General features: G+C 33.5%; 2 protein-coding genes and 2 long non-coding RNA genes across 4 annotated transcripts; 3 read left to right on the top strand and 1 right to left on the bottom strand.

Annotated features, from left to right (window-relative positions):
- Positions 1-4396: 4396 nt before the first annotated feature.
- On the top strand, positions 4397-5368 carry LOC140874150 (uncharacterized). The gene has a single exon (XM_073277431.1). It carries the CDS (start codon positions 4397-4399, stop codon positions 5366-5368), a length of 972 nt encoding a protein of 323 aa, XP_073133532.1.
- A 107-nt stretch (positions 5369-5475) lies between these two features.
- On the top strand, positions 5476-7977 carry LOC140874149 (uncharacterized). Its single transcript, XM_073277430.1, has 3 exons — positions 5476-5777; positions 5857-6881; positions 7250-7977. Exons 1-3 carry the CDS (start codon positions 5476-5478, stop codon positions 7975-7977), a joined length of 2055 nt encoding a protein of 684 aa, XP_073133531.1.
- An 875-nt stretch (positions 7978-8852) lies between these two features.
- Positions 8853-9514, top strand: LOC140874998 (uncharacterized). Its single transcript, XR_012148292.1, has 3 exons — positions 8853-8955; positions 9025-9125; positions 9213-9514. It is a non-coding gene; the product is annotated as an uncharacterized lncRNA (long non-coding RNA).
- Positions 9515-15140: 5626 nt separating this feature from the next.
- Positions 15141-16537, bottom strand: LOC140879589 (uncharacterized). Its single transcript, XR_012149471.1, has 4 exons — positions 16434-16537; positions 16012-16244; positions 15630-15767; positions 15141-15239 (listed from the first exon to the last, which is right to left on the bottom strand). It is a non-coding gene; the product is annotated as an uncharacterized lncRNA (long non-coding RNA).
- Between the last annotated feature and the right edge of the window lie 2920 nt (positions 16538-19457).

Here is a 19457-nt window from a genome sequence, read left to right as displayed (position 1 = left end):
TGTTATGAGATTATATCGCTATTGAACTGCTGTCTGCGTTGTCGGTTTGTTCAGTTTATAGCCGTATGCCGTCGGTTTGAGTTTTGGGGATTTCGAACCGTTTTTGAGTTGTGATCTTGGCTTGTAAGTTGATCGTGGTTTTTGATCATTTATTGGTATCTGAACAGATTCGTTTGGAGCTTGTCAAGCCCAAGATTAACAGCAATTGTTTGTTTCTGAGTTTTGGACGAAGAACGGTATATAGAATTACCTTGAGCCTTGTTGTTGTTTAGATTTGTTAGACTTTGATACAATATTTTGTTGTAGCTTTCCAGAAGTTGGAACTACTGCATTGAAAGGTAAAAGCAGTCATCGTAGCGGGATAGCATACTCGGGACTGTTGGTTCTCGAGTTTCCCTTTTTAAATCACATATTGCATCGATACTTGTTCTAGCATGTGGAACTTGTATTTTGTTGATTGATTGAGTTTTGTTATGTGGCTTATGTTTATGTTTCTGTTATGCATTCATCTTGAGCTTACTTTGATTTCAGCGGGCAGAAACGCCCTTTTTGTTTAGACGTTTGGGAACTATGATTGAGTGGCCTAGGTTGTAGTATTTTGCCTAGTGCTAACATACTCATTATGGTTGCTCAAAGTCTAGAGGAGTGGGATACGTGGCACCACCTCGATTGGGAGAGTCGGTGAGTCGTTACGTGATCTCATCCTCGGGATCCCAAAAGCAGAGCAGTACTCCCTTGTTTATCAGAATTTATATCCTGGTTTTAAAGACATGCATATCATTAGCTTCGACTTGAATATGTTGTTTGATAGCATGTTGTATATTCATTATTTGTTATGTTGTTTTTACTGGGAATGTCATTCTCACCGGTTTATCCGGCTGTTGCTTTGTTTTGTATGTGTACTTGGCAACAGGTGGGGCAGGACCAAGTCAGCGAAGGCCTGGTTAGCAACAAGAGGGAGAGCTAGTAGTGAGACTCGGTTTAGAAGTCGTGTCGGCATGTCTACCTAGTTGTATTTGAACATGTTTAGATATAGAACTTCGTTATGTTATTGTATTGTTTATGCGAGCTGTGTTGAAAGTTTGTCATTACAAATCCAATACTTTTGAGCGGTTGTGTAACCCTAGAATTTCATGTATTAGTTGGAGAACTTGTGATTGTAATACATGATAAAATGTTGTTGGTTTTGGACTTAAGTTTCTGCATGAATTCTACTGTTTTTACTCTGTTTATGTAACCGCTCGATCCGCAAGATCTTGCGGATCGAGCGAGGGCAAGCTGTTCTGTCCTCTGTTTCTTTTTTTTTTGTGGCTCGCTCGATCTGCAAGATCTTGCGGATCGAGCGAGGGCTGAGTTTTCCGGGCAGTAACTTTGGCAAAAGTTGCTCGCTCGATCCGCAAGATCATGCGGATCGAGCGAGGCACTATTTAAAAAAAAAAAAAAATTCTTTTAATTGCTTTAACCTTTGGTTATTGTTTGTCTTAGTGTTGTTTAATCCCAAGATTAGATATTTAGAATCGAGGTCTCACAACCGCAGTCGCACTGCATCAGATGTTACCCCATTAACCTTGAACGTGTCGCATATCGATAGAAAACGCTCCAGATGAGTGTAGGGGTCTTACACAGATGTGCCCCCAAATCTTGCTTGCAGTTGGATCAGCTGAATAGTAGAGGGCTTCAGCTCAAAATTGTTCGCCTCAACAGCGGGGCGAACGATGCTAGATCCATAGCCTTCAGTTGGTGGGCGGATTAAATCAAGAACAGTACGGTTGTCTGCCATCTCTCCTAGCACTTGAAAGTTACAAAGAAAAGAGAGGAATTCAAAATTTACTAAAATAAATTAAAGTAAAGTCTAATCTCAAGAGAAACAAGAATTTTGATATCACTACAGTCCCCGGCAACGGCGCCAAAAAACTTGACCGGCTAAATCGGTTTGATATAAAATCAACTGGCAAGCATACCAGGTCAAGTAATAGTAAAGTGAATGAAATTTGGATGTCGAACCCACAAGGACTGTATATATATATATGAATACCAAAATATATTTATTCCTACTTAATCTAGATCAATAAATAAGAGTGATTCAGATTTTAAACTAATAATTAAAGTTGAAAATAAAATTAAATTAATTAAAATGCAGCTGGAAAATTTGGATTAATTAAAATATGGGAAAAGTTAGATCAAGAACTCACGTAGGTACCAGACAATGCATGTAACAAGCAGTCGATCTAAGACATCAGACTTAATATTAATTCATGGGAATTTTCCTAATTTGTTCGAAGGACTATCACTACAAAAACAATTACAAATAAAGACGGAAATAAAATTTCTGTCGCAATTTAGCGACGATATATACTATTTTGTCGTTAGATAATTTTAGTGACGAAATTTTTACAATTTTCGTTACTTAATGACAAATATGTTAAATCTGTCGTTAAACAATGACAGATATTGCATTTGTTATTAAATTTATAATATTTTAAAATTTTATATTCTAATATTTATTTTAACGATAGATTTATTAAATGTTTTCGCGAATTAAGGACATAATATTTAAATTTGTCGTTAATCAAAGACAAATATAAAATTAGTCGTTAAATTTATAAACTTTTGAAATTTTATATTCTGATCTTTATTTTAACAACAGATTTATTAAATATCGTTGTTAATTACGGACAAAAATAAAATATTTGTCGCAAATCTTTAATTTTAGTAACAGAAGAAGACATATGTCGTTAATTACTGACAAATATAATATTTTATCGTTGTTTAATGACAGAATTATATATATATGTCGTAATTAGATTTTACTATTCCCCTAATTAAAACCTCCCTCTAAATATTTGACGCCGATAATTTCACTCCTGGCCGATCTAGCTTCTCTCCTTTCTCGCTCGTGTTCTTTTGCCCCTTTTCGATTCTCAGGTAAATTCGTCTAATTGCTTTAATTTTTGCCATTTTGTCTTGTAAAATTCTATGATTTTGTGCCTAAATCTTCGAGATCCATTTTTCCCTATAATTAATCCTTTTGTTCCTTGATTCTAAAACTTGATTTTTCTACGGTTTCCTTAATAGGTTATTGCTGCAGCTTTCGCTTCCTATCAAAGGCAGTACAAGAGGTTGCCTTTGTGACTCATTCAGTACACGAGGTTTGTAACCTTTTGATTGTTTTTTTTATTATTCTATATGTTTCTGGATTTTTTGCAATGTTCGTAGTTACTAGTTGGGTCGATGGACATCATTTAATTTTGGAATTTGAAATTGTACGTTATTGAAATCCATTGTTTAATGGTTGCTCTTACCGTTGTTTACAACCGCTTTTGAGTTAACGTCATAACGTGATAGTTATGGATTAGAGCAGTAGTATTGTGAATTGTGATACTTGAGGGAGGGGAGGGCCAGGTGGGATTATCACAGATAACCCGAAATAGTGGACTATACTGAAAAGTTGTGTCATTTCAGGCAGAATTTAGAGCAACTATACTGTATTTAAGGACATGAAATTGGGGAATGAATAAGACTCAATCTTTCAATGTTTTGCAAGTTGAAATTCATGTAAGTGTTATAATGAAATGATTACTTAGGAGAACTACATAGAATAACATCTCCAGCATTTTTTTCTTCTGTTTTGGCCTTTTTATGGCATATGAAATACATTGATGCATGGGTAATTTTTCATTTTATAAACAAACTGCAATAATTTAATGGAAGCAAGGTACTGCAACTCTTTTGGATCCTGTCTTAATTTATCAAAAAATTTTGTTGTTCAAATCTTGCATATTGTTTGCTTTTTGGGAAAAAAAACTATTTTTATTTATGTCATATAATATACTATGTATTTTATATCTTTCAGAAGCTCAAAATTCATCGGGATCCTTAAAATAATCAACTTACAGGGACAATAATATGATGAGGCCAGAGTTTTCATCTAAAATATCAAAAAAGTACACAATTAATTTCAAAATATATAATATTCTCGAGTGAGTCTTTTAATTAAATCGAAGTTTTTTTTGTTTTGATTGGAACATATATTTTTATTTAATTTGGGGGTGCCGACCATGTGTCTCCTAATTAAGGACGAGAATATCATCAAATATATTAATATTTAATGCTTAAAAAAACTCAATTCTCTTGATGCAAATTATCAGATGTAAATATCTTGTGATATATTTAATTTTTCGAAATTGATATTATGCATTACTCGTTTTGAAATTTATGGAACATATTAAGCATAGATGTTTAGTTTAATAGAAATTTGAAATTTTGAATTTTTTTTTAACATTAAATTTTGAATTAATAACTTTTGATTTTATAATGTTGATATTTTACAAATATCTAAATTATCTATATAAAGTCGATATTGTTTTGCAGTTGTGCTAGGAATTTTAAATAAACTATGAACGATTCAAGAATTTGGATGTACGATAGGCTAGAAAATGGATACATGCGTAATGAATTCTTTAATGGTGTTGAAGAGTTCGTTAATTTTGCTAAAATTCACCCTGAAGTTATGAGTTGTGAAATGATGCATTGTCCATGTAATCGCCAAAAATGTAAGAATAGAGCTTACCATGACGAGGATACAGTTAAAGAACATCTGTGTAGGTATGGCTTTGTGCCTAATTATTATCGTTGGCACCATCATGGAGAAACTTACATAGCTCCAGAAGTTGAACATTGTGTCAATCCATCATCATTATCACAAGTTGAACATGTCTATGACATACATGAGATGGTTAATGATCTTTACAACTCTGTCAGCATTGGAGATGAGCCTCAGAGTCCAAATGAAACTGCCAAAAACCTGTACGACATGCTAATGGCTGCCGAAACAGAGATTTGGAAAGGTAATTCGAATGGTCATTCACAATTATCGGTTGTTGCTAGATTGTTGAACATGAAGGCTGATCATCGCATTTCTGAGAGATGTTATGATGATATATGTCAACTGATTTCTGAGTTGCTACCAGGAGAAAATTGTATGACCGAAAGTTTTTACAGTACCAAAAAATTAATAAGAGGATTAGGCTTGCCTATTGATAAGATTGATTGTTGTAACAACAATTGTATGATTTATTGGAGAGATGATTCTGAGCTGCAAGAATGTAGGTTCTGCACACATCCACGATTCAAGCCTAGTTCATATCGAGGAGTTAAGAAAAAAAAAGTCCCATGGAAGAGAATGTATTATTTTCCCCTTACTCCACGTTTACAAAGGCTAAATGCTTCAATAGAAACTGCGAAGCATATGCGTTGGCATGAGGACCATATACAGGATGGAGACACAATGTGTTACCCAGCTGATTCACCTGCGTGGAAACATTTTGACGCAACACATCCAGATTTTGCAGCTGGGTTCGAAATGTAAGACTAGGACTTTCAGCAGACGGGTTTCAACCATTTGGACAGTCGGGACAACAATATTCATCGTGGCCAGTTATTCTAACACCTTATAATTTACCTCCATGGATGTGCATGAAAGATGAATACATGTTCCTGACAGTGATTGTACCCGGACCTAACAACCCTAAAGATAAGTTAGATGTTTTCTTGCAACCTCTTATTGCTGAACTAAACGAGTTGTGGTCAGTTGGAGCCCAAACATATGATATTCATTCGAAAACAAATTTTACCCTCCGTGATTCTTTGTTGTGGACGATAAGTGATTTTCCTGCTTATGCAATGTTATCTGGTTGGAGTACCGCTGGTAAACTAGCAAGCCCTTACTGTATGGAGGACTCTGATGCTTTCACATTGAAGAATGGTGGTAAAACATCGTGGTTTGATAACCACCGTAAATTTCTACCAAGTGACCATACTTTTAGACAAAATGTGAAATGGTTCCGAAAAAAACAGAGCGACAAAACCCCCTCCACACATCAAATCTGGAGATAAAATTGTTGAAGAACTTGATCGTAATGGGTTTCAAAGTGTTACAAATGTTGGGGCTGCTAAAGTGAATTCAGAGATTGTGAGATGGTGTAAATGTGGTTGGAGAAAACGAAGTGTCTTTTGGGACTTACCGTATTGGAAAACAAATCTGATTAGACATAATCTAGACGTGATGCATATTGAGAAAAATGTCTTTGACAACATTTTCAATACAATTCTTAATGTATCTGGCAAAACAAAAGATAACGCCAAGTCAAGACAAGATTTAATAGAGATCTGTGAGAGGCCGGAGTTACATCGAGATGACATAACAAACACGTACCCTAAAGCTTGTTATACGCTAGATAAGCAGAGCAAAGTGACATTGTGTAAATGGTTGAGAGATTTAAAGTTTCCTGATGGATATGCATCCAAGTTGTCAAGATGTGTTGATATGTCTAAACTCAAGATGTTTGGAATGAAAAGTCATGATTGTCATATATTTATGCAAAGATTAATCCCAATAGCCTTTCGGGAATTGCTTCCAAATAACGTATGGCAAGCTTTGATAGAGTTGAGTCTTTTGTTCAAGGACGTTGCAGCGAGAAAAATAAAAGGCTCTGACATGGTACGCTTGGAGAATGATATTCCCGTGATACGTTGCAAGCTCGAAAAGATATTCCCACCAAGTTTTTTTGATAGTATGGAGCATCTTCCTGTGCACCTACCTTATGAAGCTAGAACTGCTGGTCCTGTTCAATATCGGTGGATGTATCATTTTGAACGATTTCTGCGACGACTGAAGAACAATGTGCGCAACAAAGCAAGAGTTTATGGATCAATTTGTAATGCATATTTGGTAGAAGAGGCTTCTTATTTTTGCAGTCACTACTTTAGCGAAAATGTGAAGACACGTTTAAGGAAACAACCACGAAATAATGAAGTCGGTGATTCACTAGATGAAGAGGTATCCAATATCTCTATTTTTCGTTGCGGTGGTCGAACAATGGGTGCTTTTAGATTAAGATCGTTGGACGATATAGAGTACCATGCAACACAAACATACACATTGTTGAATTGTGCAGAGGTGAAACCATATTTGAGGTAGTAAAATGTGAATACTTTGTTTTCACTATGTTTATAACTATTTTAATATTTTGTTTAATGGACTTTGTGACTGTGACAATATTTTTGAGTCTGAAATACGATCGAGTAATTCAACCATTGACTCTTGTGAGATGGATTCAAGGATACAAACTGATTTTGCAGCATGGTTTGAGCACTATGAAATAGTGACATCTTTCCCCAATATGAATGAAAATAAGCATGAATATTATTTTAATAATAGATTTGACTTAAAAACTTTTTACATGTTTAGGTACAGCAACCCCAAAAAGAAAATTATGCTTGAAAAACCTTGCGTTTGGCCCATTGCGTAAGATCAAATCATATAGTGGATATTATGTGAATGAGTTCAGATTCCATACTATACGTCACGGTGAAACGAGGTCTATTGGTAATGCTGGGGTTACTGTCAATGGTTCAAGCAACATAGAGAATGAGATAAGTTACTATGGTAACATTGAAGAAATTGTTGAAATGGAATATCCGGGATTGCCTATCAAGAGTATTGTCTTGTTCAAATGTGGATGGTTTGACCCTACACCAAAAACTGGAACAAGGCATCATCTTCAGTACGAACTATTTGATGTTAACAAGAATAAAAAGTTGAATGTTTATGAACCTTTCATATTTGCAGTCCAAGCTTCTCAAGTATTTTATGTTACTTATCCGATTGTTAAGAGGTCAACACATGAATGGTTGGCAGTGTGTAAAATGCAGCCAAGATCAAATATTCAAGTACCTCTACCTAGTTCTATATCATCCACCGACAATCAAGCTTTCCAGAACGAAGAAGTCGGACATCACGTCATTGATATTGAGGATATAACTACATCGCATGTGCTAGTAGATGTTGAAATCTTGTACGAAGAAATAGATGATGTAGAGGAGGTTAATGAAAATGAAATAGAAATTATTATATCATCTGGAGATGAGGATGGTGAAAATCATGAATTTGGTTCCGAGGATGAATTTTGTACTTAATAGATTTTGAGTAGCTATGATTTTGGAATTTTTTTTTCATATGTAATAGCAAGACATTTTGTGTGAATGTTAATATTTTGTTGGGTTATTGTTTATGAATATTGTTTCATATAAATTTAAGTTTGTTTTTTGTGTATTTGAGAGGAGAGTCTAGATGGCTGCTGAGCAATCACGTAATTCCAGGATCTTGATCGTTGCCTCAGGTGGCAAGTAAGTCATATTCTTTTATTTATATATTTCATTATGGGTTATTTGAGGCAGTTTTTTTATTATAATTTTTTGGTATTCAATGTAGGTTTTTACCAAAGAGCCATTCAATCTCGGCCTACATAACCAAGACATTTTCCGAGAAACAGTGCTTGCTAGGTGTCACATGGCTGTATGTGAATGCTGAGACTAGGGCATACTACTAGGCAGAGTTTGTGGTAGGATTAACTATGTTTTCACATACTTTATTACTATATTATGTATCTTTTATTGTAGAGATCTATGTCTCTCTCATGATCTTCTCCCCCTTGGTGGGGAGTTTTTGCCCTTTCCAGGATTCGAACATGCACCTCCAGGTCTTAAATTCAATGTTCCCTCAATCCTGGTACCATTGAGCTAGCTAGCTCAATGGTACCAGGATTGAGGGAACATTGAATTTAAGACCTGGAGGTGCATGTTCGAATCCTGGGGAGGGCAAAAACTCCCTAGCTCAATGGTACCAAGATTGAGGGAACATTGAATTTAAGACCTGGAGGTGCATGTTCGAATCCTAGGGAGGGCAAAAACTCCCCACCAGGGGGGAGAAGATCATGAGAGAGACATAGGTCTCTACAATAAAGGGAACAAATGGAAGGATATCTGGAGCACCTCTGGATGGCAAGAGAAGTCTGATAAAGCCAAAAAAAATAGTACCGAGCCAGAGGGCCTAGGAACAGGGTTGGTCAAACATATTGGGGGTCTCGCTGTTTTGTGGAGCATTCTATTAACATGGTAAGTTTTAATTTTTTTTAACATCAAATAAAATATTACATGAATTTATGAGCATCATTATTTTTGCAGCGTGAGGAGTTAAACCGTGATACAACTGCTTATGAGCTATTGAAGAAATTACATCAAAAAAGGATGGCACGTGGGTTGATGCGAGATCTAAGGCTGTTGATGTGAGTTTTACAAATGCTAAAAAAAGAGAATTGTATATTTTACATAATGTTATTGAAATGAGCTAATTAATTAATATGTTATTTTAGGATGAGATGAATGCGAGATTAATTGAGTTCTCACAATCTGATGTCGATGGTGATTTGTCACGGACACCAGATGTAGAATCCATGAATGAAATGTATATGCATGCTGCTGGAGGAGTGAGGAAGAAACGTGTATATGGTATTGGCTCGCAGGCTTTTTTGACATTTCCTGAAGCTATGTCAGGACGTGGACCACGTGCACGTACTAGCTCATCTGCGGATGTGGGAGCTGCTAGAGCTGAGGCTGCTGCCGCAAAGTCCAAAGTCGAAGAACTTACACAACAGTTGACTACTTTGCAAGAACAGGTTCGATATTTGATGGAGCATGGACTCTTGGACCCCCAGTCTCATTCTTATGATGATGATAGCACACAAGCTCCATCCCCTAATTAAGCACTTGGTTATATGATGGTTCTAGATTATTTTGGCAGAAAACCAAATTTAGAATCTATCATATCATGGTTTGATGTTTTGACACTGACTATTAGGTGTTTTGGTGTTTTTGGTACATAACTTGATATTGGTTGATATGGTGGGTTTTTGTTTTGGTATATTCATATGAATACTAGCTACTTAGATGTTTTTGGTATATAACTTGATCTTTGTTGATATGGTCAGTTTGGTATATATATCAAGTTATTTTTTGTGTGTTTTTTGCGAAATTGGAATTGACGATTTATATTGTCATGACCATATCAATATCTAGAATGAAACTTTTGTGGATATATTAGAGAATGAATGCAGAGTTTTAATATGTTTAGTGATTGAATGAATACATTGACTACTGTTTGTATTTATGGACTCTTTAATTGATGTGATGAGGAGCGTATGAATTTGGATTTAGATTTTTTTTTTGAATGGGGGCGATATTACTGGGAAATGGGGTAGGGTAGGTATTCGAAATAGCGACGAAATTATCTATTATGTCGTTAATTATAATGACGAAAATATAAATTTAGTTGTTATATATTAGGACAAAATTTTAAAGTTTTTCGTTATTTTTTAGGACAAAAAATAAAATCTGTCCTTAAATTAGGGACAACACTAAAAATTCCGTCGTTAACATTTAAGGACAAAAACCAATCCGATCCATCCCTAAAGTTTAATGACAGATTTATTATTCCGTCGCTAAATATTAGCGACATAATATTGCTTTCCGTCGCACCATCTTAGCGACAAAATTCTAAATTCTGTCGTGAATTTACGACAGAAATAGATTGGTGTCAGTATACACCTTGGAGACAAGGTTTTCTGGGACACCAATAATTCCATCCTTATTCTGTCGTTAATTAGATTTAGCGACAGAATAACGACGAAAAATGCCGTCATTATTCTCGGTATTTTTTGTAGTGTATTTCTAGAACAATCAAACCTATTCAAATATTGATGATCTAATCTTTCGTAATTCTAATGAAATTTGAATGCATGAATAACTGTGAAAATTCAGTTTACACCCAAACCACATAATGAAACCGAATTCTATTTCTAGTCAGTTTTACACTATGTTGAATATCGAAGTGATCAAAATCGAAACCTCCTCTGTCGACTTGGAATCAATTAACATGCAAAAAAATAACTGGCCAGGAAATTCACAAAACAAATATAAATTCAATAATCAATAAAAATAAAATCAAGTCTGAAAATCTCAAATAAACAAATCAAGTTTTATACATAAATTGTCTGGCCCAATCACGTGGCCTTGATCGAATAAAAAAACTAATCAATAAATAAATTCATGATTTAAACAAGGTTTTTAATCATGAAAAATCAAAAGAAAATAAGAAAAGAAGAAGAATTCTTCTCCCAAGCAATAGCCGCCTCCCACATTCTCTGTGTCTGAAATTCTGGAACTGGATCTCCGGAACCCTAAAAAATAATTAAAAACTTCTATTTATAGTGTTTTGATTCCTCACAAATAAATTCCTTACGCCACAATATTTTTTCTCGGAATTTTTCTTCTTCGCGACACGCGCGCGCGCCTAACAAAGACCTCGCGCGCGCGCATGCTTACAAACCAGAACTTTTTCCTCATCTCGCGCGCACGCGCAATATAGGCTCGCTCGCGCTCGCTGTTGCCCTCAAATCTGCTGGAATCTTGTGCTGCGCTCGCGCGCAATGGACAGCACGCTCACGCGCGTTCTTTATTTTCCTCCATGTTGCGCGATTGCGCTATGTTCAGCGCCAAACACTTGCCTTGCTTGCGCGTTTGCGCTACTTCCAAACACCAACATCGCTGCTTTGTTCTTTACTCCGTCTTGCTTCTTAGCGCTAACCACAAGCGCGTTTGCACTCTTCCTAGCGCCAAACTCAAGTGCAATCGCGCTACAACATTCACCAACAGCGCAACTTTCAACCTACTCCGAGCGATGATTTTGAAAAATTCATATATTGAGTTCTAGCCGTCAGATCGAGCTGAAATTTGGACATAAACTTTAAAACATCTTGAAATTTATTATGGACGGTGCAGATTGGATTTGGATCTTTCTAAAATTAAATTTGAGTTTTTGAACAAAGCTTCTCCGTAATTCACTCTTTAAAAATTCATTTTCCTACAAAATTAACCCGAGGAGTTAAATGCACACAAATGCAATAAAACACATAATAACACAAAAAATAATATGAATGCACATAAAATAAACATAAAAATATCACGAACTAATGCATACAAAATGCAATTATCAGCCACAAAGGTTCCTCCCAACCTAAACTCACGCCCACTACCCGCACTACACAAAGTAGTCACACCCTAAACTCACTGATCTCTACACACTCCTACACACAGTAGGATATCACCCCATGCTCACTGCCCTCACTAATCTCCTACACACAGTAGGATAACCCAAACCAACCCACACACAAGAGAGATGCTCCACACAGAATTGCACAAAGCTCATAGAGGAGATGAAGACACTAAGTCACCAGAAGGGAACACACCAATTGCATCTTTGTGGCTACAGCTCACACCTCTGTTCTCTCTCAATCTCTCGGCCTCGCTCTCACTCACCTCGCCTCTCTTTCGTCTCGGCCTCGCGGTTCTCTCGGCCTCTCTCACTCGGCCTCACATAGAGGCGTATAGGAAAAGGAGGCACACATCCATCTCACTTCTCTCGGCCTCGCTCCAACCTCACACAGAGAAGAGATAACACACTCTGAGGTAGTTCCAATAATGAAGGGGAGGGCACTGCATTGGGAGAGGAGGCACATGCATGGGAAAAACAGACAAGCAAAAGACACGGGAAAAAGTAAGGGGACAAAGTGGAGGATAGGCTGCCGAATATATTAATGGTAGTGGGTGGGATAACATATAATATTGATAGTGGGCCAAACCCTAAAAGTATATTTATGTATTGTTTAGTATATTTGCTATTTGCGAATTAAATTTACAATTATTCGTTGCAACAAGAAGACCCATTTTTCATATATCGTCTCAGACCTGTTGATCACAGGTACGGCTCTGCTGAAAATCCGTAAGTTATTTCATGCTAATAACTCAATGATATATAACAAATTGTCTTATAAAAGTGATAATCTGGTAGCAAAATAAAGTCACATGAAAATGTACAAAAGATGCAAGTAATGAAGAACTGATATAAAGTTAAAATAAAAATTAAACTAAACTTTTACATGAAAGTATGAAGGAAAATTAACAAAAGTTATAGAGGATATATCATAAGAGGATAGATAAAATACTCTAAAATGATATAACTTTTTTTTTTTGAAGAAATGATATAACTGTTATAAACCAAAAAATAAGCATTGGAATATAAATTTGATAATTAAAATATATTTAATTACAGGTTTAAGAAAATAAATTTCCAATTACGTTACTTCAAATCTAATTCACAAAGATGTGGTGAATCAATTAATGAAAAACAAGTAAAATAAAATTGAATTTTTTTTAAAGAAGTCATTATAATGAAACTTATGCAGTGAATTAATCAGTAGAAAAAAAATAATAGTAAATTGTAATTTAAAGAAGAATTTACAATTAGATGAGACATGAGCTCTTGAGCCTAATTTCCCACTAATTGAATAAAAATAAAAATCCAGTTCGAAGTAAATAGATTGTAGCGAAACCTGAGAAGAACAAAAAACATTCAATAAAGGCTTGAATCCGCTAGAAACGAATTAGTGGAGCAATATAATCGACGAAAACTACCGACTGCACCAAAATGAGGAGAAAAAAAACATTCAATAAAAGGTATAACATATCTACGAAAAGGAAAATAACAAAAATATTCATGCACTAAATAAATAGATTGAAATTAACGTATTCATCACTTTTTTTGGGAGAAGAATAACCAGAAATATTTGTAAAAAAATAGAGAGCATTACCCCGAGGCACACGCGATGCGTGTGTGTAAGAATAAATTTTGATATATACTTTAATACGATACGATGATCTTTCATATATACTAGCATCCAAGCACACGCTTTGCGTGTGTGAAAAACGTGTGTGATATAATATATTAATATTATATATTTATTTTATTTTAAATATTTGATTTGAAAAAAACAAAGATAATGGGAAAAGATGGCAGGAGATGAAGATAGTGGGTTAAATCCTTTGATTTGAAAAAAAAACAAAAGATAGTGGGAGATGAAGATAGTGGGGTTGAATTGTTTTTGTCCATTTTATCCAACAACAATGAAAAGACAAAGGTATTTTCGAGGGCATAAATGTAATATTATAATGTTGTCATCATTTGCATACCAAAACGGTTTTTAAAAGGTAAAGAAGTATTATAATATAGTAAAGATATATATATATATATATATATGGATAACGATTATTATACAATTGTTTTATAAAAAATAGTTGTTTTGCTATCAATATCACCATCAATATAGAAAATTTGTAAATCGAGAAATGATTGAAATTGAACACCTATCGTAAAAAATAAAAATCAAATGACTAAATATTCCCTGAAGCATCTCGACATCCCCTAATTTTCAATTATTTTATAAAAACTAAATATATTAACATTTAAATGTTTCCTAACATAAATATGAGATATAATTATTTCAAGAAACTGTTCAAAAGTTGTCTTCTTACTTGCGACACGTTGTAGAACTACAAAATGATGAAATTTTATTCAAGAAAAGCGTTAGTAAGAACTTGACGTCACATATTTTTGTTTTTTGAAAATAAACGTAAGAGTGTAATTAAGAATTAATACATATTTTGTTGAATTTACATTTTTTTTAACCGATTTACATTGTAGGAGAAGAATTGTAGGTAACTTGAGGTGTGATTAATCTTAGTTTTGGAATATGATCCAATAAACAAAAAATGAAAGAACTGTACCAAAATAGTTGATGAAGATTAAAAAAGATATAAATAAGTCTAAGGTTAAATAAATAAATAAAAACCAGATTTGAAGTTTAAAATTTGAATTTAATGTGTGAGAATCGCAAGAGATAAGAACAGATCTGGTCAAAAAATATGGTAACATAATCTGTAAACTGATAGGCGCAATTGAAATTTAAAGATCTTGAAATAAAATATAGATTGCATACATGAATTAAAATTTAAATTGATCTAGATAAAAATTAGAATATATTTTTTTTCAATCTCTTTTCACTTTCAAAATTTAAACCATGAATGTTGATTGAGTGGAAGCCGAATCAACACAATTTTTGTTTATAAAATTCTGAAAAATAAATTTAAGACGCCTAATTGTTTTAAAAAAATTGGTTCAAATAAAAATAATTGTCACTGAAGAAAAATAGCTATGTGACTAAGAATGAATACAAATTTTATGGCAGCATGAATTTAGCGATTAGTTTAATTAATGAGGATAAAATGTGAGAAGTGTAAATGAACATACAAACTCGTTTCACTAACATAAAATAATTTGAAATATTTATATATATATTCTGAAAGGAATGTAAACTTTGAAGAAAAAACATAAAATTGAAGATCTTGAAGTTGCTGTAGATTGGTTATTCTGAAGGCTAAACTCATCTGGTTTCTCCTCTGCCATTTTAATCCCTCAAACTCATAGCCTTTCAAAATCTCCCAACTTCCTAAATTCATATTACACTAAATCAATAGCACTTTCATAAACTAATCAAATCAGACAAAACTTTTTAAGCATAAAATCATAGTTTCTCAAGCATAAGCTAGCTAAGCCCGGATCTCAAAAACCAAATAACAATCCACAGAAAAATAATAACTAAAAAACTAAACAAAACATAACCTATGGGTACGTCGATTAATCTAAACTGCCTGAAGATATGGTCAAAATTGATCAGATAGCAAGTCCAATAAATTAGTTACAAATTCAAGGAAATTGAATTCAATTCCAGAATCTTAAAAGAACACAACAACTAATATCATGAACATGAAATCAATCCCGACGAATTCTTGAGCCCCAAGAAAACAGAAAATCTACAAAATTTAGAGAGAGAAATTACCGAGCTGCGGAAGACCTTTGCCCGTTGAATAAGAGAGAATTGGAGTAAATAATCTTTTGTATGTAACCAAAATCAATTAAGTTTGAACTCACACCAAACAACGATAACAATCAATCTCCATTTTGCATCAAGAAAGCTCTGTTAAAGCAAAACAAACCAATTCAAATCTCAGTGTTAGCCGCTTACGAAACCCATAACAAACTCTTTATACCACATATTAAAAAGAATCTATTATCTCTGAAATTGCAGGAAAAAAATTCAAAATTTGGTTCATCTGCGTCGTTTTCCAGAAAGTAGTTGACAAAAAAAATGCATTGGGGAAAAATTAAATGTATTAATTAACAGTGTCCATGGGCAGCGGTGGTGATGGGAATGTGTATACGTTTGGTTTGAAGTCTCTGTTTACACGATTTGAAGCCTCCTGTAAGCACATATCAGTTTCTCACTCGGTTTGAAGCCTCATGTAACCAAGTAAACAAAGGATTTTTTCCTGTAACTGCAACTTACCGAATAAGAGCGTAAGTATAATCGAAAAAGAAAGACAATGAAATGAATATTTTCTAACCGAGTGAGAAACTTATCTGTTCACCCAATTTTCAGTTTTGGCCATAATTCCTGTCAGACCAAATATAACACATACAAATTCGTAAATCCAAAATACAATTTCAGAATGATGAGAAATGGAATATATACAAAATCGCAAAAATTCGTAAACCCAGGAGATAATTTGAGGAAACATAGAATATTAGAAAATCATGAATCAAAACCTACAAAAAATATAGAGACTGAGATGAATAAAATTACCAGTTTCGTTTCCGAGTATGGTGTAAATTGGGAGAAGGAGCGGCCGTTTCATTGAGGGGTAGTGAGCAGAAGTGGGAAAACGGAAAGAGAATGTGAAGAAGTTTGCGGAACTTGGAGGTATCGGATAGAAAAATTGAACAAAATGTAAAAAATAATGGTAAAAAAGAAGGGTAAAATTGGAAATAAAAATGGTGTCCTGCAGTTTTTATACCCCTCTCAACTATTATAAAATAGTAAAGATTAAAGAATAAAATATATATATATAGATAGATACATAGATTGTTTGATAAGATATTTAATATTTTAAATAATAAAAGTTTTTAGAATGTATGAAAAATTATGTTAATTTAGAAATTTCACATAAAAATTTTGAATGATTTTTATTAATTAGATTAAACCAAATTAGAACATATTTAATTACATTTATTGTTGGTAAAAAATAATTGTCGTTTTTATATGTGAGCGATCAAATCATTTTTCTTGGCTAAGTAGTATATTTAATTTAAAATTCTTGAGTTTTATCATGATTACTAGCTATATAAAACTTTGAGTAAAACCAAACACTCCTAGAGGCTAGACTTATCTTATAAGAAATGTAAATAAATTATAGCTTTTACTGAGAAAATTTTTGTGAGAAAGTCTTGAAATAAAAATTTTAAAATTTTTGAATGAGAAAAGTCTTGTGAAAAAGTAAAATAATCTGTATGAAGATGATCAAAATTACTGAGAAAACAGAGACATTAGAAAGCATATAAAGGTAGAGAAAAGGCATTGAATCATTATTTGGGATATGGACTTTCAGTACTATTGCCGTTAATTATATTCATTTTTTTAAAAAAAATTATTTGAATATTTTTGATAAATTTATTATTTTTAAATAATATCTTATAAAGATCGCAATGATTTGTTTTACGGATTATAGATATTTTTGAAAAGAATAACAATTACATTTAATTTTTTTGTAATTTTCTAAAGATTATATAGATAATATTTTACGATAAATATATACTCTTAATTTATTGTGGTGCTTAGGTCATTCAATTGGGTTTTCCCTTTCGAATTATGTAATGACAATAATAATTAATGAAAAGACATCCACCAAAGAAGATTACATATCAATGAAAATAAATTTAAATTTCCCTACCACGATAACCAGCACTATCTCACACTATGATATATTTCCCCTCAATTTAATATCTTATAATGTGAACAAAACTATAATTTCAAAACTTATTCATTAAAAAAACTTACTGTTCCTAAAAATCTCGGAGATATATGATTTTGAAGCCGTCACAAAACGGTCTCAAATATCTATATTCATGATATGGGTCGACTCAATCAATATTTTAAATGAAAAGTAATATTTTTTTTCGGTTGAATCGGAATACCATCTCACAAAATTGATCCGTGACACTAAAGGTGTCCATTGATCGATTTATCAAAGTTGGAGTCAATTTTATTTCGGTTTTTCGTTTTTCAGTTATATTATGATCAACCAAGTAGAGGGAGAGTGAATGAATATCTCTTGAAATTTTTGGATGATTGATTCGGGCGAGAGGACACTATTAACTTATATTAACTCAACAAACATACAAGTCAACAATGTTGTAGTTATGCTGAGAAATACATTCGTGGTATCAGTATAACACTATATGACAATATATAATAAAAATCGATAGAGAAAATAGAACAATAAGGGATAATTGCATGTGTGCCCCTTGTGAAAATTCTAATAGGCGTAAAACCCCCTATAAAATTTTAATAATCTATTATGTCCTCTCTTTTTTGATTTAATAGCTCATGTGACCCCTGCTGTTCAAACTATGACTATACGCATTGTATATGCTGGTGTTTATCATTTTATGGTGATTTTTTCACACAAAATACCTTATTTTCCCTTGATATACCTATTAAATTATTGTCTTCTACTCTCATTTGAATTATGTCATTAGTTGAAGAAAGCTTTAGAGGAAGTGAGATTCTGATGGATTTTCAAAGCAATTGGCTAAAATCCGCTATGAATTTGAGATTTGAAGAAGTTAGGTATCCAACACATCCACTGTGTTCCTACAAAATGATGGCCGAAATTAGGATTGTTATGTCGGAGAAGATGTCAAAAGGCATGATTTATTACAGTTTGCCAACAAATCAGTGTGGGTTTTTCTGTTGGTGCATGCCCGATCGAGAACTCTAACATGAAACGTAATGGCGGCGAAAAATAATCTTACAGTAACCTCAAAGGTGCCACTCACAGCAAATATGGGGGTTTTGAAGACCATGAGAAAGCTTCTGAAGTAGCAGAGGTGTCCAGTGGTTTGGAGACAATACATGGTTATTTTGCGGCTAGATATGTTCCCGTTGCTTGGGTTTCTTGTGTTTTCTATCTCCTTGCGCTGATTGTTCTACTAATTAAGTAAATTGCTGGGCATATGCAGTGTGTAGTCTTCTAATATTTTGTAGTGCAATCTTGTGTATAAATGAAGATGGTGGTGGTTTGTTTTGTATGAAATTTCTACTAATTAAGTAAATTGTTGGACATATGTAGTGTGTAGTCTTCTAATATTTTGTAGTGTAATCTTGTGTATTAATTAAGATGATGGTGGTTTGTTTTGTATGAAATTTCATTTGGCTTATGTATTAATGAAGATGATATTGTTGGTTTGTTTTTGCGTAAAATTTCATTTTGCTTATGGGTGTTAATGCCGATGTAATGTTTTACATCATTTGTGTGTGTATTAAGGGGTTAAAGGGAAAAATAACAAGATTTGATTAACCAAAAGAAAAATATTTGGTTTTCGTTTAGCATCTTTGTTGAAAAATAATCGATAGATTAATGTGAAAAATGAATCATCAATAAAAAAAAAAAAGAGAGCCGAACAGAAACATCAAGAAAGAATGTCAAGATATAAAAGAAGCATTTTTCATATACATCTTAGCTTCAGCTTAATGTTTGATAGTCAACATCAAGACACTTCATTCAATGACAAAATACAAAACTTCACGCAATCCCTACAATCCCTTAAT

This window comes from Henckelia pumila, chromosome 1, assembly GCF_033568475.1.
Source record: "Henckelia pumila isolate YLH828 chromosome 1, ASM3356847v2, whole genome shotgun sequence".
Classification (NCBI taxonomy): domain Eukaryota; kingdom Viridiplantae; phylum Streptophyta; class Magnoliopsida; order Lamiales; family Gesneriaceae; genus Henckelia; species Henckelia pumila.
This window is presented reverse-complemented; position numbering and strand designations above follow the sequence as displayed.